The sequence below is a fragment of the Eublepharis macularius genome, chromosome 10 (assembly GCF_028583425.1).
Source record: "Eublepharis macularius isolate TG4126 chromosome 10, MPM_Emac_v1.0, whole genome shotgun sequence".
Classification (NCBI taxonomy): domain Eukaryota; kingdom Metazoa; phylum Chordata; class Lepidosauria; order Squamata; family Eublepharidae; genus Eublepharis; species Eublepharis macularius.
Window position 1 is genome coordinate 20,359,800 of NC_072799.1, and position 22,815 is coordinate 20,382,614.

The 22,815-nt window shown below is 44.6% G+C and overlaps 1 protein-coding gene across 2 annotated transcripts in view; it reads left to right on the top strand.

The window, feature by feature from the left end:
* The window catches only part of MMRN1 (multimerin 1), a 101,806-nt gene that overhangs the window by 35,702 nt on the left and 43,289 nt on the right, over positions 1-22,815 (top strand). For both annotated transcript variants that reach the window (XM_054989843.1, XM_054989844.1), the window contains exon 3: positions 8,753-8,859. In XM_054989843.1, coding sequence (XP_054845818.1) covers positions 8,753-8,859 — 107 coding nt within the window. The remainder of the gene's footprint in view (positions 1-8,752; positions 8,860-22,815) is intronic.

Here is a 22,815-nt window from a genome sequence, read left to right on the forward strand (position 1 = left end):
TAGTGGTTGAATGTCTGATTAGTAATATGCAGACCTGCTTTCAAATCCCATTCTACTAGAAAGTTTACAGAGTGGGTTTTATGCTAATTTCTACCTTGTAGGGTTATATGGTTGTTGTTGTGGCAAGAGTGGAATAAAAGTGTGATAGACAGAAAGATTATTTTTTAAAATCCTCTTTAAACAGTGCATTTTGGGGCATTGCTAAAATATGAAGAGAGGATGTATTTATTAAAATATTCCTATTCCACTTTTGCAATAAAAATTATTCAAAGTAGCTTACATATCACATCATAATAAAAACCAACAAAGCAAAATTAAATGCTAGACATTTTTTAAAAAATTGCAGAAGACCATGTCATAACTAAAACCAACCAACCAAGAAGTCAAAATAAAACAGCAGAAAAGATACAACCAAGAAACTAAACACAACCAAAAGCTTAGAGAAAGAATCAGGTGAAGAATTCACTGAAAGCACAAGAGGAGAGAAAATTCTCTTTTTTTGATGGCATCCCAAGGTCCGTAATGAAGGTGGCAAGCAGGCCTTTTTAGGGAGGGACCCCCAAAGGTGCGGTTGGTGCAGCAGAAAAGGTTATCTGAAAATGGGGGTGGGGTAGAAGAGAAAGAAGAGTCTCTGATTAATATCCAAGTAAACAGGCAGGCTCAAAAAGTTGTGAACAGCAGTATTGGTCCACACAAAACCCAGAACAAAAAACCAAAACCCATGTAATACCTTTTATTAGGCCCAAGCAAAATGACATGAAACATTGTGAAAGCTTTTGAGCCAGGGCCGGCTTGCCCATTGTGGCTGGCCCGGCAGCCGCCTCAGGGCACTAAGGCGCCAGAGGGGCGCCAGCCCAGGGGCAGGGGCGCGCACCACAGAGCTGCCACTGCCGCCGGCCAGGAGCGCGTGCTGGCAGAGGCAGCGTGGGGCAGCTGAGTGGGCAGCCTCCTGTTCAGTTGCTCTGCGGGTCAGGCCCAGCCAGTGGCCAGGGTGGCCGGCTGCACCTGGCCTGAAGAGCAACTGAACATGAGGGCTGGAAGGTCCCCCATGCGCGCACCCAGCCCTGCGTGATGACGTCACACACAGTGATGTCATCATGCAGTCTGGTGTGTGCGCGCACAGAGGCAGCCCTTAAGCTGCCTCAGGTGCTAGCAACACTGGGGCCGGCACTGTTTCGAGCGCACCAGAACTCTTCATTAGGCCTGACATTACAAATGATAAAAACACATTTTTAAGGAAAAGGAGAAAAAAACCCCGACTTTTTCAGGCTCTTAAGAATTCAGTCTTGTCAGCATTTGGTGTTAGATACTGACCACCTTGTGATTTTATTGCGGCTGGTGTTACATTGCAGCACTTGGATTCTGGGCATGTGTATCATACAGGCACTCTCATCAAGGAAATGTTTGCCAACTCCAGCCTGGGAAATTCCTCTAGATTTGAGGCTGGTGTCTGTGAAGTGGAGAATTTGGGGAGGGATTTCACCCAAAATCTATGGTATTCCTACAGTTTTCCCTCTGAAAGTGCCCTTTTTCTCCAGGGGATCTGATCCATGCAGTCTGGAGATCAGTTCCAGGAGCACTCCCAACCAAACTTGGAGTTTGGCAACCCTATTGTCAGTTCAGTCCCAAAGCCCCTTACGCAAGCACGCAGGTGTCTTTCTTGGATAAGGCAACTTTATTCAGGATCTATCAGTACAAGGTCCTTACTCTAAGATGGTCATTGGCAGAAGTGCTCATTCAAACAGAGACTAACTAGATTTAGGGAGATTTTCCCACCCTGGGGTCCATTGCATTCTGGCACGAACATCCCAGAGCTTCGGGAGAATTGATAAGAGCATTTTAGAAACAACACAGTGTTAAGCCATTTTTGTCTGTGAGAATAGCTACATGTTTCATTACACATCTGGCCTCCAAGGCCATTCACTGCTAAAAATGAAAGCACATAACTGATAACCAACCTTCCTCCAGCACAGTGCACATTAAGAACTCAGTATAGCCAGTAAAACACATATACATTAATGGCAGGGATGCAGGGATTTTTTTCTGGGGAAAGAGGTGGTGGAACTCAGTAAGTTGCCCGCAGAGAAAATGATCACATGGCTGGTGGCCCCGCCCCCTGATCTCCAGACAGAGGGCAACCTAAACTCCCCTCTGTCTGGAGATCAGGAGCCGGGGCCACCAGCCATGTGACCATTTTCAACAGGTTCCGGAACTCCGTTCCACCACATTCCAGCTGAAAAAAAGCCCTGAGGGTGACCTTGTCAATACTTTGAAGAAACTTCACATTCCGCACTCCCACTGCAGCCTCAACAGGGCACATATTTGGAATCCTAAAATCCCCCAGAATGTTCTGGAATCCAATAGGATCCATGAGCCTCTGTGGGTACCTCATTTTAATTGGGCTTCCTTTCCAGTAAGGTACTGAGGACTTGAGTTGATAGTGGCTTCAGGCTGAGTGGTGCGGAGGGCAATCTAAACTCCCCTCTGTCTGGAGATCAGGGGGCGGGGCCACCAGCCATGTGACCATTTTCAAGAGGTTCCAGAACTCCGTTCCACTGTGTTCCACTGAAAAAAAGCCCTGCAGGGCTGTATGCATTCCTGACACCTATCAGCCTGATGGTTGGCTGGCTCTAGCTCCCCACACTTGATGACAAAAGCCTACTTTAGCCTCTGTTTTGTGACGGGGCAGAACCCGAGGCCTTCTGTATGCAAAACAGATGATCTGCCTCAAAGGCTTGCACCATCCCTATTTTCATTTTAATGTCAAAGAAGAAATACCATTAGCCAGGTTTGGAGCTTGCATCCTATGAATGAAAAATCTCCAAAATGTCCTATCATTAACAGACTTGCTCAGATCCTGCAAACTGGAGGACGCGGCTTCTTTTATTGAGTCAAGCCATCTCATTTTGGGTCTTCCTCTTTTCCTACTGCCTTCCACTAGGGAACATGGCCTGAACAAAAATGGCGTCACTGTCACATCTAATTTGGCCCATCACTAACTTTGGCCACTTTAGTGCTCAGCAATTACTCGTCCATATGCTAGAGGAACTGACCGTGTTCACCTATGTTGTTCTTGCTTCTTCTTGGCATGCCGAGCCATCCCCGAGTGAGCCCTACTGATAAGGAATAAGCCTAGAGTACAAAACAAACCCTCGGAAGAAGGTCAGTTGTGCAGATCTCGGTGCTAATGATACGTGGCTCTGGAATCTGGAGTCGGTTTGTAGGGCCTCACTTGAGCAGACGTGTCAAGTGGACATGAATATTTTGGAACCCAATTCCGTTTTCTTAATGGCACACATTTGCCCAGCTACTTATTCACAGTCATGCCAAAGCAGAAAAGCATAATTGTTGCTACTTAAAAATGAATGTTTGCCCCGTTTGCTCTCATGCAAGCTTACTCTCATGCATATATTTTTTCCCTAGATAGAGATAAAGTGAGAATGCAAACAAAGAAATTCTTGCGCAAGGAGACTGAGTGAGATGACTTTGTATGTAATTTGTATTTTTTTAATTCAAGATATCATTTTCTCCCTCTAGTTTCTAATGCAATTTTTTAAAAAAGAAATCAGTACAAACCTTTTCTGCGGCACTTATCACTGTTGACTCATTTCTCTTGCAAGTATCTGTATTCTTCCCCACTGCACTTCATAAAAGGAATCCATTACTAGTTGGAGCAAAGTTCTTGATGCAGCTGCCTGCCCTGGCCGGACACTACGCAGCTGCTTTTGGGCTTTCCGGCCTGCCAGGGCTCACCAGCACCGTCTGCCACCCTGAGTAAACCCTGCCCTGCAGCTGCACTGACGACCAGTCTTGCCTCTGGACATGTGGTTAAGCCTTATGTATAGTTCCCATCCATGCAGGGCCGGATCTAGGGTTGCCGGCGGCCAGGGCAACCCAAGTCCAGCCTTGTGTGTGTGCGCAGCATGCGCGCGCGCGCTCCTGGTGCTGCATGATGACGTCACTTCTGTGATGTCATCATGCACTGCGGAGCGTGCTGCCCTGTGCGGCAAGCCAGCTGCCCCGGCACACCGCGGACTGGCGGCGGCAGCATGGGTGGCTGGGAGGCCGACGTAGCATTCGCCTGCCCCGCTGAGGGGGCGGCCAGCTTGCCGTGGGTCCCCTGTCCTGCGGGGCAGGCGAATGGTGCAGGAGGCCTCCCAGCCACCCACGCTGCCACCACCAGCTCTGCGGTGTGCTGGGGCAGCTGGCTTGCTGCGCGGATGGCACAGACGGGGCGGCAGGCTTGCTGCACCCCCCCTGCTCTCGCAGCAGACGAATGGTGTGGGTGGGCTCCCACTTCCCTTTGCTCAGCCACCCACATGCTCTCGGGGGTTGGCAGCTGCACCTGGTGCCCCCTCTTTGATGGCGCTGGGGGCAGACTACCCCCTGCCCCCCCGTCGATCCAGCCCTGCATCCATGCCCAGGAGCTGCGGTCCTGCCCTCCTGCCCCACATTTATGGTAGTCACAGGACTGGCATCAGAGCCCCCTGCTAGCTCCAGCTCTGGTCATATATCTTACTTGGACAAGTTGCCAGCTCCTGGGGATTTGAGCGCAGTGTGTGAGGAGGGTGGAATTTGGGGAAGGGGGCTCACTGGGCATGTGATGCCACCCCTAGGGGGAGCTCCATTTCTCCTGGACCCCATAAAGTCCACTCTTCTAAGCCACCATTCCCTCGAAGGGAACTGATTTCTGTCGTCTGGAGATCGGACAACAGAAAACTCCAAACCCCGCTTTGAGGCTGATAATTCTCTTCGTAAGCCAGTTGGGGGTTCCTTCAGGGAGAAAAGCAGGGTACAAATCCTTAAAGAAATCAAACCAGAAATGCTGCTGATCATGCCGTATTGAATGAGAGTGCTTAAAGGTATCAGTGGGGCACCGGTCTTGCTTTTTAAATGCTGTATTGCACAGAAAAGAAAGGACACAGTGCAGGTGTGGGTGCAACCAGCTGGAGAGGGGAGACACTGTCTGCTAAGGCCCTGAAGCTAACTGGGGACTGAGCGGACACGCAAGTTTCGTATCATTTGCATTCACCGCGGAGGTGAGAGACAAGGCCAACTTCCATTGTCCCGAGCAACTGGCACGACATGGGCCAGTTTTACATATCTTTAAAATAGCACAATATTCATGGAAGGCTGCCAGCTTCCTCGCGTGATTTTTGATGCCATCCATTTACAAAATGCCATGAAAGTGCCATCATCACTGCCTGCAAACTGATGGCGTCAAAAATCACGCAAGGAAGCCGGCAGCCTTCCGTGAGTATCACCAGGGCCGGTGCATCCATGGCAGGTCCAGCAGCCGGCTCGAGTGCTGAGGTGCGGAGGGGGGGCTTGGGGCTGGAGCGTGCACCGCGGAGCTGGGAAGCTGCCCATGCACTGCCCCGGCCACCTGCTGTGCCTGGCCCACAGCTGCTGCACCTGAGCAGGAGTGTGTCCTGGCAGCGGTAGCACGGGGCAGTCTGAGCAGGCAGTCTCCCAGCCCTCCCGTTCAGTTGCCCCATGCTGCCGCCGCCTGCCACAGCTGCAGGCCAGACATGGCAGGCGGCCAGGGCAGCGCAGGGCCACTGAGCAGGAGGGCTGGGAGGCCACCCAAGCGCCATCCCAGCTGCCTGCTGTGCCAGTGGGGCCGGCTCACAGGGGCATGCTGCATGAAAATGTCACATGCAGTGATGTCATCACACAGTCCAGGTGCATGCACATGTGGCTGCAGCAACACTATTTTAAAGACGTGAAAATGGCCATACTGTTGTCTCCTGTCTGTGCAATTTCTTAGAGATCTCGTGCCCCCGTCTAGCTAGTCCCATCATTACTATGCAGCCTCCCAGTAAAAGATACTTCCTATACATTCCTTGATCAGTGATGGCAGAGCCCTGGTCATTCTTCCACATGGAATGCATCCCAATAGTTTTGACTACTGGGCTGCAGACTTGTGTAATCCATGCCTACTCCAGGCAGGAGTAAGAGGTATGACAGGTGCCAGATGACTGAATGGTAAGAATGAGCAGATTTCTTCCATTTTGCTCGTTCCGTAGAAGGCTCTTCCTAAAAGGAGAATTTCTAAAAAGAATTCCATAACTGGAGCATGTGCTGTCTCCAATTACCATCTTTAAAAATATCATTTGCATCTCCCCCCCCATATTATTTATTTGCATGCATGGTGTGTTATCGATGTGCATGCATATGGCCATCAATAGCTCTGTGCAAAAAACAGGGGTGATCCAAATTCTTTAGGGTATAATGGTTTACTCGCAGGCATATGCACACTGAAACCAAACTCAAAAAAGAGTTTTGATACAGCTTACATAAAATCCTGTTCCGATTTAATTTTTGTGGTGCTTTATCAATGCACAAGTGCATATTAATAAGATAGAGCGGGAAAGACACCAATGAATCGGAGGAAATTCAATCTGATTTGCACATGCAGGGTACAAAATTTGGAAATGTATACCATTTAGAAATTCTTAAAAAATGGAATAATGGAGGATTCCTAATGCATCTGTTCCACTCTGGAAATAAAACAAAGTAATTCAGAACTCCAAAGCCCAGGTCGAAAATGAGGAGAACTTTAGAAGCATCCCTACTGGTTAATATCTTGCCTTGCTGTACCAGGGCTGCGGCAAGAGAATAGGAGGCTGCATTCTTTTTTTTTTTTAATAAAATTTTTATTGGATGGGTTCACATACATTTCACAAACATTTTACAACAAATATACCCCTTTTCTTAATATATGTTATCCCACCCCCCTCCCCTTTCCCCTTGTTGACTCCCAACAGCACTCTGACTCCTTTTCCCCTAGTAACTATCTCTAGTCTAAGTTGCTTTTCCCCTGTTGTTTATGGCAAAGTTTTATCTTATATTTCTAAATCTCTCAATAGTTATCACGAGACCACAACTGATCTTTCACGTCCCATTTCTTTTCTAAATATTTTTTAAATGTACCCCACTCCTCCACAAATTCCCTTGGATCTCGTTCTCTCAATTTCCTTGTTAATTTGTCCATTTCCGCCATGTGCCACAATTTCTGAATCCAGTCTTGAATTTCTGGTAGCTCCTCCTGTCTCCGGTGTTGAGCATACAGTAGTCTTGCAGCCACCGTCATGTGACTCTATCCCTAACATTAACATTTTCCATATTTAACCCCAATAATAACAGTTCTGGGCTTTTTGCTATATTACTTTTCAAAATTGATGACATTTCAGCAAAAATCTTAGACCAAAATAGCTTAGCTTTTTCGCAAGTCCACCACATATGATACATTGAACCTTCGTGTTTTTTTATATTTCCAGCATTTGTTTGACATTTGATTGTTGGCATTTGCTAGCTTTTTTGGTGTTAAATACCATCTGTAGGAGGCTGCATTCTTGCCCGCCACCCACTAACTTGATGATCACCAACACATGCAACTGGCCCCACCAGGCTTTCAGTCTGCGGCCTCGTATCTTACCACTTCTCATACACTCAAAGTAGCATCAAGCCTCCAAAACTACCTACATTCAAAATTGATAAACATGGCTTGCAAGACTAATATATGCTCAAAGTTGGAAGAATTCGACTCTGCCTACAATGGGGGAATGGTTGACAAAGATGATGGAACTGGCTGAGATGGCAAAGCTTACTTCATTGATTAGAAAAGTCAATATGTTCATTTGTTGATGAATGGAAACCCTTCATAGTCTATTTATATGAAATAGATAACAATGATTTGATGATTTCTGGCTTTCTGGATTAAGGGATTTTGACATTATAACAATAATATAATAATAACATTGGATTTATATACCACCCTTCAGGACAACTTAATTCCCACTCAGAGTGGTTTACAAAGTATGTCATTATTATCCCCATAACAAAATACTCTGAGGTGGGTGGGGCTGAGAGAGCTCCAGAGAGCCGTGACTAGCCCAAGGTCACCCAGCTGGCTTCAAGTGGAGGAGTGGGGAATCAAACCTGGCTCTCCAGATTAGAGTCCCACGCTCTTAACCACTACACCAAACTGGCTGTAGTGGAAAAAAGTGAGCTGTTAATCATTATCTAGAGAAAGTGTAGCTTTGACATGATACAAATATTTGTTTTGGAGAAAATTGGAAGCCTTTTTAGTTTACATTGTTTGTTTTGGTTGTTTTTTCTGTATTATGTATCTTTTGTATGTTGATTAGTTGTTTTTGTTTCTTTGTTTTATTAATGTATGTGTCATTGTAGTTTTTTGAGGTTCATTTTTAATTATATAAAACTTTCAATTAAAAATTGATAAACATGAATGACAATGTCCACAAACGTCTTGTGTGGTGTAATGGCCAAAATGTTGGATCCGGATCCAGGTTCAAATCTCTACTCTGCCATGGAAGCTTGCGGAGTAACCTTGGGCCAGTCACTCCCGCTCAGCCTAATGTATCTCATTGGTTGTCATAAGGATAAAATGAAGGAGGGGGGGGGAACGTTGTAAACCGCTTGGGGTCCCCATTGGGAAGAAAAGCAGGACACAAATCACTAAATAAAAAAAATGGACTAAGCTCCAATTATTTCCCCTCATTCCTGATATTAATTTCAGCCGGGCTCCTGATGACTTTATTTTCACTTGCTTTGACATACGGCCGTTCTGTACAAAGCATTTGCTTGTGGTCTTGTACGAGATGAAATCAATAGACTTCAAAAAATAATCCCTCTGTGGCCTATTACTGATGTATCATCCTGTATCACGTCCATTCATCTGAGGCAGACCCCCACTAACATTTTGCTTTCCCCAATCACCTTGCAGCTCTCAGTCAAGGACTCACCAAGCTTACAGAGTCAAACATATGATTGTGACTTCACTGGAGTGGAAGTGCTGTCCTGGATACAGTGGACAAACCTGCCAGCCCAAAGGTATGTGAAGTCCAGGAAACATTAACCCTTATTGATGAACAATCAAACAGGGCTGCAAGGAGAGCATTCATTTATCTAGTGCAGGTCCATCGAGATGAAGCCAGAAAAAAATAATTAGTCACAAGTGATCCCAGGGAAGGAGAGATGAATGCCTTCCAATTAGAATGTAGGTCCACTCGTCATGAGTCTAAGGATGTTTCCAGAATTCTCATTCAAAATCCCCACCAGATTTTGAATTGCCTGGTCTAGTTTCCTGCAGCATTCCTAATTCCTTCATTTCCCCATTTTGTATATACTACAGTCCTCTTGTGTCTTTCTTCTCCCCTCCACACATTATTGAGGCACACATGCACATTCATAAAACAAGGCAAAAAGAAAGGCAGCCTTGCTATGCTCATATGCCTAATTGCATCAGAAAGTCTTTCTCTGCAGGTTTTTTTCTGAAGGGCAGGTGCACTTGTGTGGACTGTGGAAACAGCACAAAAAGCTGGCGTCAAGATTCTCTTTGTGTGCCTTTTTACCAAAGCACAAGGATGCACACGCTTAAGACATCACACACAGAGTTTGTTTAGATAATCATACATATTGTCGGATCAAAATTGCTCTTTGTTTGTGCTGTTTTACCAATTTACATTGGTGATAGAGAAGGGAGGGGAACATGGCAAGGAAGCAAAGAGGCGGAAAACAGCACCAGTCTGGGGATTCATTCAGAAAAGCTCCCTGTTAAACTGGAGTTGCCCTTAAAGTACACTGAACCCACAAACCAATAATGAACCAGTATGAGGGGGGAAACAACCTTTTGAGACTGGAATAATTCAATGGCCAAGTTGCACTAGGGTGATCTAGAGAATGAAGAGAAATGGCTAAGGGCTAGGGGGCAGGTGAAAATCCATTGGAAATTCTTCATTTTCAAGTCAAGCTCCAACCAGTTGCGAAGACCCTTATATGAAGATCCAGCTTCTGACTTATTTTCCATCCAACCAGCTTCTGGCCTCTTTTCCACATCAGTAACTATTAAGAGCCCCATGGCGCAGAGGGGTAAGCTGCAGTACTGCAGCCCAAGCTCTGCTCACGACCTGAGTTCGATCCCAGCGGAAGCTGGGTTCAAGTAGCTGGCTCAAGGTCGACTCAGCCTTCCATCCTTCCGAAGTCGGTAAAATGAGTACCCAGTTTCCTGGGGGTAAAGTGTAGATGATGGGGGAAGGCAATGGCAAACCACCCCGTAAAAAGTCAGCCAAGAAAACGTTGTGGTGCGATGTCCCCCCATGGGTCAGTAATGACTCGGTGCTTGCACAGGGGACTAACTTTACCTTTTTTAACTATCGTGACAGGAAGGGGGTCTGATTCCCTGTGGTTGTGGGTGAGTGGACTTTCCACCAGAGTTCTAATGAGGGTGTCCACCTCTTGGTGAATTGCAACAATCTAAGTATATGGAAGAGCTCTAAAATGGTGGTAGTAGTGGTGGAGGGAAGGGGAGGGGTCTTTGTTTGCAACTTGTTTGAGAGAGTATAAGGAATGCAGAACTTTGTTACAATCAGAGGCAGGTGTTAAGAAGATGCTTTGTATTCTGTTCCTAGCGAAGAGACTTGGAGAAGCAGCTTATTGGGCTGGGAGAACCAGGTGGTTTTTTAAAAAGAGCTTGGGCTGATACTGCTTTGGCCTTGAAGGTGAATTATAAGGAACTTGAAGGGCTGTTGAGAGCACCCACGGGCTCCTAGAAAAGATTGTCCCTCATGCTTTTAAAGAAGAGGGTAAAGACAGAGAAAGGTGGGAGGGAAGGAGGGGGGAGGAGAATTTCACCAACTCCTAATGGAACAGAAGATGAAAAGCCACGCTCTAATAATTCATGAATACTCACTTCAACTCTCCATTCAACTGGAAAACATAGCAAAGACCTCAGGTGCTGTGTTGGGCCCCCAGAGCAATATGGGCCCAGGGAATTCTGTGTCCTCGTTTCCCCCACTTGGTAGCTGTTGCAGGAACAAATGGGGTCACATTGGAGCCTATAGTATCCCCCCCCCCTTTCGTTCATGGTTCTGTAAATAAAATAGTTTTCCATAAAAAGTGCTAGTGAACATGTCAGGGAGCTTGGAAGTTGAATCCTGACTACTCGATACATCAGCCTATAGCAAGGCACCCAAATTGTTGGAACTTTACTCGTCAGTTTAGCTAGCATGCTGGGTAATTTGACCCCTCTAGTGAAAACCTGCCCAGTTCAAGGAATCGTTTAGTAAAGTAATTACTCAGGGGATATTAAATCACGGACTCCTGAATGCATCTTCTTTAAAAATTAATTCACCTATAGCGGATTGACCCTTCTGACTTTTTAAGGTGCATCTTCTCTGAATATATTCCAGCCAGGGGGCATACAATTCAACACGCAACCCCGCTCCTATTGAAGTCAAAGGCAATTTATGGCCTCGCTTTCATTTGGACTAAGATTGAGGCAGATGGCATAATGCCACCCAGGCTATTGCACCAGCCTTGTGTAAAACATTGTTTCAGACACGGAGCCCGATATTTTACAATTGCCCAGTGATCAAACATATGGCAAATGCTCTGTAGTTTAACATTTCATGTGACTGTGATTACTTGCTCATGGCCTTATATGAGCTCCCCTTGAAAAATAAGATATGGCATCTACATACATATTTTAAATGGATGAATATTACAAGAAATGCCATTAGCTGTGGTAGGGAACTCAATCACCAGTGGTAGGGAAGAGGCTGTGATTAAAAATTTATGTGCAGAAATGTAGAAAAATCAGTGCCGTTCATATCCAAGGGGAGGGAAGCTTTAATACCGGCAGTGGTGGAATCCCTGTGGAAACAAGGGTCTCTTACACAGGAGTGAGAGGAAGCAGATATTTTGGAGGAAGCTGGATAGAGTTCTGTTCATTTGCCATGTTTTTGAAATTTAGCCAACGTGGATCTAACAGGTTTTACAATTTGTGTCTGGGGTTTAGCTATAAATTCTCAAAGAAGCAAAACTGTAACTTATACGAAGAAGATAGGTATTATTAAAGAATGCAGAATACCCAAGCATCTCTATGAAAAGAGGAGAAAATAAGGGCTGAATGGTAAATTTGACTGGGGGCAACAATCTAGAGACGGTTGTCTTGAAATGCCCAGAGTCTGAAGGCAGAACTCATTGGGTATTTAATTTATTTATTTAGCGCATTTATATCCCGCCTTTTCTCTGCAGGCTCCAGGTGGCTAAAAAGCTAGCAAGGACACCAACTAGCAATCCAATTAACAAGATTAAAAATGGATGGAATTAAAAATGCATAGAATTTTAAATGCACGAAATTAAAAATACAGCCAAATCTGCCAAAATAGTTTAGCATCCACTAAATGTTCTCGGAAATAAAACTGTTTCACATGTCTTCCTTAATACAGTGAGTGAGGGCATCCTCTGCAGGAGCTCTCTCTCTCTCTCTCTCTCTCTCTCTCTCTCTCTCTCTCTCTCTCTCTCTCTCTCTCTTTCCATTTCAGTGAAGCCTCCACCTGAAAATGTGGCAGATACACTTCTGAAGTAAGGCTGGCTTTAACAAGCATCTGGCTTGGACTAATGCTTGTCAAAGACAGCTCAGGTTTGTGGGTGGCTGCACTCAGATCAAGACGCCTGGGAGGTCTCAGAGTCTCTCTACATGAGACATCTGACACGTGAAGAACACGTGTTGGGAGATGCAATGGTAGCTGGGAAGTGTAGTTTAAAAAGACAGAGCCAGTGGCAGGACAAAGGCTTTGCTATACGCTGGAGCTGTGAGAAGGGGATATGAAATGCCAGAAGGGAAACTTCAGCCCAATATAACTTCTCCAGGTCCAAGCCCGGCTTTGGACGGCAGCTCCAGCCCATTTCCATTCCTCGCTGCCCTCTGGTTGCGATCCCACACAGTTTTAGACTGGAGAGGTGGAATTGACAGAGCCTTTGGGGAGGTGAAGATGAAATTAACAAACCCTCTGAGAAGTGATCTCTGCTGGCTCCTTCTTTTTAAACTACTCTGATGTAGAGAGGTGAAATTAACCAAGAGGCGAAGATGAAATTGACAAACACTCTGAGGCGCAATCTCCGCCAGCTCTGTCTTTTTAAATTACGCTTCCCAGCTAACATTGCATCTCTCTACATGTACTGAGGTAGAGAGACTCTCAGTGGCAGATCCTAAAGCCACTCCAATTTGGATAGATCAAGATGGGTGGCTGTGTTAGTCTGTTTGTAGCAGTAGAAAACAGCAAGGGTCCAGTAGCACCTATATGACTAACAAAATTTGTGGTAGGGTATGAGCTTGATATCAGAAGAAGTGAGCTGTGGCTCACGAAAGCTCATAACCTACCACACATTTTGTTAAGTCTTATAGGTGCTACTGGACTCTTGTTTTTTTTCCAGTTTGGATGTCCCTGAAGATGCGGAGAATACTTTATTTTTCTGTTAACTTGAATGAACTTTATAATATTCTCTGTGTGTGGAAATCTATCTATGCAGGAGATTGAGCCACCTAAAGGTAAGAATGATTTATAAGAACAGAGCTTTGAGGTAAGCTCATACACTGTAGGCAACCAAATCTGTTGGCCTCTCATTCCATTTGTATGGGTTTTTTGGGTGCCAGGAGATCATTATTTATGTTATGACCATATTAATAATAGATGTTATAAAGTTCAGGCGGTGTTTTTATGTTCAAAAACAGTACAGCAATGTTTCTTTCGGAGCATGTTGCTCACCAATAAAACACCACGTCTCACAGTGATGAAAATGGTGTTAAAAGTAGGGCGACAGCCTTGTCAAGTTAAATATTGTGTGTTTGTGTATGGGTGTGTGTGCGTGCACACACAGGAGTAGATAGATTTATATAATGTTTAGGGCATGAAGCTTTGATTGAAAATCAGCTTTAACTGGTAAATGTGTGGGCCTTTAAGTTAAAGACAATTCATTTTGTTTATTTGAGGCTCTTTTGGTTTGGCATGTTATTGTAATGGGGAATGAAAAACGATTAAAGACGTTCATTCTTACACATATATGGTGATGATGTAGTCTATATTTCAGAATGGTGGTTCAGATATACGGAAAAGGATTTTAAACAATGAATGACTGGCTTTCCACTCTGTTCCATATAAACTGGCTCAAAGATCTCTGGGCAGGGGGTGTCCTTAAAGGTTTATCAGGAGATCATCAATTAAAAGATCAATAATGAGCTTCTCTGAAGGAAAATTGCTATCAATCTTCTTGTTCAGTGTGTAGCCATATGGGGACATTGATTATGCTCTAGGGAAACTCTTTACATGTGAGAAGGGAGAACTAACAACCTTGCCCAGCGGTCCATGTAAACCAGATGTACAGCCTAGAACATTCTCTCATTCCCAGAATCCTCTGCAGCACACAGGTTCTTCTTCTGCCGGCAAGTCTGTATAAAAAGGGTTCTCTGAAGTAGAATATTTGGAAACTGTTGTGAATTTTAACTTAAAATCACTGATTAGGCTGTTTTGACACAGAAGAAGTGAGAAATAGCTTTTAGGGTTATGTGTAAATCTTATAAATGTGCATTTTTTCATTGTTCCAGCAAACCTACAGCTTCACTCTTAAGAAAGATAACTTATGGATCATGGGTTTCATGTCCAGAATAAATCCTAGAACAAAGGAAACAGAGTTTGCAACATTTATTCTTTAGAATGCTCGGAGGTTTCTAATATAGATTCCCCCCCCAGAAAAAAAACACAGGTGAGCAGGATCCAGGTTTCGGGGATACCAAAAAAAAGTTGATATCCCTGCTATCCGGGTCAGACTCTGTAATCCAGTTAAAGAATCCCAGATTTATTCTGCCATTATTCCCTATGGGGCATAATGGGGGGGAACTATCTGGGGTCAGTGGGGGGGGGTCATTTTTCAAGAAAACTCCACAAAATTCACAAAGAATCTATTCCTTCCTGACCACTAAATTACCCCACCCCCAGGTTTCAGGAAGATTGGACCCATGAACAATCTGCCTCCAGCCACTCTCCATTGTTTCCTATGGGGAAAACATTTCCAAAGCTTTCCAGGTAAAGGGAAATGTTAAACAAAGGCAACCCCCAGCCAAAAGACAGTCATTTAAAACGCCAGTGGCAGCTTGAAGGGCCCTTTATGAACTCGGGCAGAGCGGGGAGGATAGGATGGGATGGGAATCCACTCTGCCTGCTGTCTCCTCCACGGCTCCACCAACCCCAACCCCAACCCCAACCCCAACCCCAACCCTAACCCTGTCAATGGAGGCAAGCTTTGTTCTGTTGCGGGAGAGCAGGGCAAGGTTGGTGGAGCTGTGGAGCCTCTGCTGAGGCTGCTTGTGGTGGCTTCCTGTGGCAGAATAATACGGTCCAGCAGAATTCAGTTTCCAAGATTCTCCTACATGATCCAGCATAGCCGGATTTTGCCAGATCGGCATACATCCAGTTCTAAAGCCAGATCTCAAATCCTGGATTGCACACCTTTATCACTCTTTTAAAGATAACAAACAATATGGTTTAAGAAAGTGATGTGACACCAACACACAAGATAGCCATACCTTAAATACCCCACATCTCTCAAATCTGAGTTGTGGTAAGTCTACCTTATCTTTTATGAAAAGGCTTGATAAGAACTATAGAAATTACATTTTATCTTTAATGGAGAAGAGGTGACATGTAAGCTTTTTTGTTTATAATCTCATTTACATACTCTAGTGTTTTCTGTATAACTCTGTTTCTAGTTTATTTAATTGGTTCGAAAGTAACTAGAGTAATTTTAAATAATTTTTTAAAAGATAGTAGTGCCTGATCATTGGCTGGGATACAAGGATTTCTCCCATACCTGAAATAAATAAACTTCTGTCTTCTTTCAATTCAGGAGACTGGTACCTGTACTGAATAATCATTGAAGAGACCAATCATCCTTCACACAGCCTCATGGTTTATTTTATTTATCTATTTATTTATTCAATTTATAGCCTGCCCGCCCTGCAAGTGGGCTCAGGGCGGGTTACAGCAACATAATAATACAAAAATATATATTTGGATAACATTAAAATCACGTTCGTCAGTATAGATATATACAATTCCAAATTCCAGAATGGCAGCCCCTTCTTCTCATTCCCAACTAGAATGTAAATGTAGTGGTTAATGCATTGCTTTAAGACCATAAAACAGAATTTTGGTTTTCGTGTGGCAGGTTGGGCATAATTTCATAACACCACCATGTATAGCAACACAAGATACTAGAAATACATTGTACTCTTTCCCTGGGATTATTTGAGAACTGGGGCTGGCATTTCACTGGTATCTGATAGCTCATACATTCAACTTCCCGAGTTGTTGTTTATATGCCAAATGTCAGAAAAGAAAAATTTCCCGTGTACTAACAATGTCTCCTCACTATAGTTATTACAATCAACGATATATTTATTAATACATTTTATATTTCAACTTGTTATATAGTATACCCGAGAACCATACCACATATTACAATACAAAATTAGCTTCAATTATGTAGGCGTCATCTATGCTCCAAAACAATCAATTAAAGTGTCCCATGCTCCAAGTGCTGTAGTTATTACTATTAAAGTGCAAATGCTTTCTGGCAACACCTGACACAAATTATCATACATAGAGTCAATTTCGCCTTATATTTCAGTTCAATATGGGTACAGTCCGAAAGTAATCCCAGACACTGTGAAAGTCACAGATACCATGTAGACCTTGGTTGTATTCTTTTGGTGTACATTGAATATATTGGTGTACATTGAACTGAAATATAAGGCGAAATTGACTCTATGTATGATAATTTGTGTCAGGTGTTGCCAGAAAGCATTTGCACTTTAATAGTAATAACTACAGCATTTGGAGCACGGGACACTTTAATTGATTGTTTTGGAGCATAGATAACACTTACATAATTGAAGCTAATTTTGTATTGTAATATGTGGTATGGTTCTCAGGTATACTATATAACAAGTTGAAATATAAAATGTATTAATAAATATATCATTGATTGTAATAACTATAGTGAGGAGACATTGTTAGTACACGGGAAATTTTTCTTTTCTGTCATTAGTATTTACCGTGTTGCTCTATAACTGCTATATGCCAAATGTGACACCACATTCTTCTAAAGGCAGGTTACTTTTTCTCCACCTTGTCTTGTATCATTCTTTGAAATGCCTCTGATACTGGCTATACAATTACAGATAAACCATTTGATCCAAACCTGCCATGTTCCATTTTACAACTATTGTATTTGGAGCAATTTAGAGAAGTTAAAGGTTTGGGTTTGTTTTTTTAAGGTATGTGAATAAGACATTTTAATGTACATCTCAAAATGCAAAAAACAAATGCAGGGAGCATGAGTTCGGAGACGTGCTTTATCATACAGATGCATTCCAGCAGCATGATGGGGCATAGAGAAGGTTCTCATCCCCTCCACAATGCTGGAGGGGAAAGAGGGAAAGAGATATGGTGCCCTTACTGGAAGGCTTCAGGAGGTGATGGTGTAGGTGCTTCAGTCATGACTGCATGACACTGCAGTACACTGCAGGCATGCAGTTACTGAATGGAGAGCAGAAACTGGCTCTGGCAAGTGATGCCATTCCCTGCCCCCTTCTGAGCACAAACATAATCTGTGTAAAACAGTAAAAGAGTCCAGTAGCACCTTTAAGACTAACCAACTTTACAGTAGCATAAGCTTTCGAGAACCACAGCTCTCTTCGTCAGATGTAGTCTTAAGGTGTGTCTTAAAGGTGCTATTGGACTCTTTTACTTAGTCTTAAAAGTGCTATTGGACTCTTTTACTGTTTTGCAACTACAGACTAACACAGCGAACTCCTCTAGATCTATAATCTGTGTATCATTTCAAAGAAATAAAAGAGAAAGCTCCACCTGAGTAAACATGCCTAGTTCCGCTATCTATTCGGCAGCTGTGCACCGAAGTAGTGTTGAAGCTGCAGCCTCATTGTTTCCATTGCTACCTCCATCCTGATGCCCTCCCATAAGAGCACCACATTCCCTTCCCATTTCAGCGGATCTTAGTGGTAAGAGCAGGAACCCTCCTTGTGCCCCGCCATGTGAGCAGGTGCCGGTGCTGTCCTCAGTGAACTGTTATTGGCTACGGCACGATTTGAGTCCAGTGGCACCTTAGAGACCAGGGAGCTCTGGCTCTCAAAAGCTCATACCCTGAAAATCTTATCAGTCTCTAAGGTGCCACTGCACTCAAATCGTGCTGTTCCACTGCAGACCAACACGGCTACTCACCTAAAACTGCTATTGGCTGCAGCACTCAGTTGTATTGCTCCATGGCAGGCTCTGGACTGTGTACAAAATGGCTCACAGGGCAAGCATGAGTCTGATAAGGAAGGACAAGAAGGTAGAAGCTGCAAGGATTATGAAATTTGCAGCATACCGCAAAGCTAGCCAGCTAGTTGATTTAATAAGGAGGGTGCAGCATGTGATTGATTGTTGGTGGTGGTGGGGAACACCATCATAGTGGCAGAGAATAAATTCGGGGACAAAAGAATAATGAAGGAAAGAATAAAAGAAAATCCACTGGGAATTCCTTTATCACAGGAGAGTAACTGATTCCCCCATCACAGATTATATCGTCACATCACCGCTTGATAAATCCTGTATAATTAATTGGGAAGAATGCTAGCGTTTAACTCGTGTTGACAGCTATGGCCGTATAAAGATAACACAGGCGCTGAAACTGCGAGTGGAGCTTTCTGCTTACGCTGGAGCCCTGCCTGCCACTTTGATAGGTTTGAAGGACAGCTAGAGCTCAGCAGCCCCTATGGAGCACCTAATTGTTGCTTCCTAGCGTTATGGCATGGAGAATGTATTGGAAGCATCTTTAAATGCGAATCTTTGCTAATTACAACTATCAATCTGTGCACATTTTAGATAGACTCATCCACAATCCCCAAGGAATCCATGCTCCAACTGCTACCCTGAGAACAAATGTGGTGTAGTGGTTACTGCCAGGCTTGGATCTAGGAGACCTAAGAACTTGCAGTGCAATCCTGTGCATGTTTACTCAGAAGTAAATCCCTCTGTATTCAATGTTCTTGCACTGGACTTTGGCTATAGCACTAAAATTTGATTTACTTTCAGGTAAGTGCGGATAAGATGTCTCTGCTAGAATGTTGGACTAGGTCTGGAGGGCTCTGAATTTGAATTCCCATTCTGCCATAAAGCCTTCTAGCTTATCTTGGGCCAGCCAGCCTCTTTCAGCCTAACCTACCTCACAGGGTTGTTGGTATGGTAATACCCATTTGAGGAATGGAGTGTTCACCACTCTGAGCTCTTGGAATACAAAATGTGCCAGGTAGATAGTAGAGACATCTCCCACCAGGTGCCTCTCCCAATGACCCTGAACTGCAGAACTATCTTAGGTCAGCTGTTCTGCCAGGCCTAGAGGACAAGGGAAATCATGGCTGGGGATAAGAGGGACTATACCAGCATGTCCTTTAATTGGCTAGGGAAGACAACGTATTTTCTTTCCCCATCTCATTATCTTAGAACAGGAGGAGGCAAAAATTTGTTCCAAGTGCCCAGGGGGGTGTACTTGGGCAGGCATGCTTGGAGCAAACCAAGTCCCAGCAATACTAGAAGGCGATGACAGGCCTAGAAGGTGGCAAAGGGTCTGGAAGCAGATGGCATGCCTATGATCACTGGCCCCAACAGCGCTGCCAGTGCCTCCATCGCTTAAGCAGAGTTCTGGCCTCGGATTGGCCAGTGTGCCATTATCATCACACATGCTGGGGGTTCCTACCCTGTCCCAGAAGAATGCTTGGTACAGCAGATAAAGTGGCAGGGCGAAGACTTACATTTCTGTAGGGAAGGAAAAATGTTATGGGTTTGCACGACGTTCTAGATTCACTGCTTGCATCACTGGTTAAAACCATCTCTGGGAGCAGACTTGAGGGCTTCGACAGCCACATAGGGTGGACAACACATTGCCAGGCAGGGTTTCAAATAAATGACGGGAAACACAGTGATGGTGCCTAACTGAAAGGAACCAAAGCCCAAATATCGATGGGTAATTCACTATCTATAAATTCTCACAAACGTTTGGAAAAACCCTTAGATGGGGCAAATCAAGGTGCAGCGCAGTACCCACTGCCCTACCCTAGCAGCTACAGCCTCAGGTCTGTATATTCTCTTCGGTCATGTTTGATCCATCCAGTGATGGACTGACTATGTTTTAGAACTGGATTCCAATATTTAGACAATGTTTTCTATACAAAATAGCATTAGAGGTTAGAAATCGTCAACAGCAAGACAAATCCCGAGTCCCTCTTTTCTGTCTTCCTGGCACCCTGTGACCCCCGAGGCATTTATCTGCAAACCGCAGCAAGCTCGGTGGTTCTGCTGAAACCAAGATAAGGAGGGTGGGGGACAGAGAGTTGAACTATTTTCCTTAATCCCTTTGTATCTAAAGAAAGGTTTTTCATTTCAATTCAGTTTAAGGTCATAGCTGAGAGCCATGCTGGGTTTTCTTTTTTCCTTCCTTCCCTCCCACCCCACCTTCCTCTATAAGCTGCTTTAATCATCTTTTAATGCAGCCAATTTCAATCATTATGTATATACCAGGCCTGCATTCACGTAACGCACCAGCCATACATGCACTGAATGCCTGCAAAGTGTTTAATAAATGTCCTGCTTTTGCCACTGCCTAGGTTTGTGCAACAGGGTGGAAGAGGCAAGTACCTGGCAGCCAGAACAAGTACTGCGCTGCATTCATTTTAGCGGGGAAACTGTTAATTTACTGAAAGACAAAGGGCATGGCAACAAGAGCTCTTGAACCGTTTCCAATCAGAGATCAAGGGCTCCTGCCAACCCACACATTCATTGGCAGATTGTTGTTTGTTTAGTATATTTTTATCCTGACCTTCTTCCAAGGATCTCAGGGCAGCATTTTATCTTCAAAACACCCCTAGGAGGTAGGTTGGCCCAAGTGGGGATTTGAATCACAGTCTGCCAGATCCTACTTGGACATACTGAACTACAACATCATACTATTTTTCTGTCCTCCACAAGTGTTGCTCTCTGTTTGGATGAACACATTATCTGACTCTTCTCTCATGAACTGAACATGCCGTTTTAAATAACAGGCCAAGCCTCTATTGGGTAGGATCAGCAGAGGGCATGCAAAATTGTAAGACTTGCTCACAGTCAAGTAGATTATCACCTAGGATTGCAAGGTATCAGCTTATGGAGGGCAATCTCCTGGCATTGCCTTGGGCATCATCTAGGGAGAAACTGGGGAGGAGCATTGGCATCAATCTCAGTTTAAACAGAAAGAGAGAAGGGATGCTTTGGCATTTCTTGAAGACTCTATGGTAAAACCAAGGAGTTTTGGAGAAATACCAGAGCATCCCTGGTGTTGAGCTGATGTCACTTCTAAGTGCACAGGGAGTGACGTCAGCATGTCACTGCTGATGTAGGCAGGGTGCCATCATGATGTCGATAGCAAGCCAAGATAATAGAGACCTGGCAACTCTATTATCACTGCGTCATAAATAAACATCCTTGATGGAAGCAATAAAAAGGTTCCGGCCACATGCAGTTTAGTCTTGTGCCCCATCCTTCTGTCCAAGGCTGTGCAAGAATGCATCTTGGCAGAAATCCAATGACACTGAACTGCACGGTACAGTCCAGCGACCTATCAAACAGCCACGAATGGGTCAATGAACAGTCAAGCCAAGCATCAAAGAATCAGCTCCCTTTTCGCAACTCGCAAGCAGGACGTGAGCTAAACACGTGGGTTTTTGAGCATCCCTACAGCCTATTCTTCTCAATGTGCACAAGAACTAGTTAGCAGCAGCCAGGCTTCTTGTAGTCACGTCATGCTCTGAAATTTACCCTAACATGGACTGGACGTGCTCTTTATGCTTAGCTGCGGTACTCTTTATTCTCCTCGTAACTAGAGAAATGTCAAAATAAAGCACATCAATAAAAACTGGCATCGTGTAGCATTCAAGTGGGCAAGTTGTGAAATGGGAAATCCTCATTTCAAATCTCACCTCCATCACAGACGTACCAACGGGTCTTTGGCAAGCCACTCTTTTAGTTTTGGCCTCAGCTCCTTTGCAATGTGGGGCTACAGGGCCTGCCCAAGGGTGCTTACTAAGCCACTGAGCCCTCTGCCAGTCACACACAGAACCGAGCATGCCCTAAGCTGCTGTGCAGGAACCTGGGCAGATAAAAAGGAGCCATTGCTACCCTGTGAGCCAGGTCAGTGGAGAGCCCGGTGGCAGCAGAGTTCTCAGCCACCTGCTCTTCCTTTGTCCCTCCTTTATGGGTGCAGGCATGCAGGCATGGTTGCCAGGCTGCAGCGCCAAACCTCTGGGAAGAACTGAGTACAAGGCCTGGCTCTCTGGCATCACGCTGGTATGCTTACTTCACTTCTAGTAAAATGATGGTTTTACCATAGAGTTTTTGTGGAATGCTAGAGCATCCACTATGTCGCTTCTGATATTTTACCAGAAGTGACATGTGCAGGCCAGCTCACATCCGCCCCATTTCCTCTTGCCTGTGACCAAGGTGCCAGTGAGCAGCAAGGGAATATGCCACGAAGCATATAGCATCCCAAGTTGCAGGTGGGGTGAGGGAAAGCAATCCTAGTAAGTAGACCCTGGCAGTGTGCCTTGAATCCAGACAGCAGCACTGGGGTCAGGGGTACGATTTGGGGTTGCCACTCACGGCTCCCCTGATGCCCCCTGCTCCTCTGGTGCCCTAGGCAGTCACCAAGGTCAACATAATTGGCAGGCTGGACCTATGGGGCTTATAATGACTGTCCTACCTCCTAGGCTTGTTCTAAGGATTACTGAGATAATTCGTATAAAGCACTTTGAATGTTCAAAGGCATTATATAAATGGTAAGTACAGCTTGGGGCCATCACACCTTTTGTATTTAGAAGTGCTGCTGAGCAACACTGCAATAACACAATGCGCACAAATA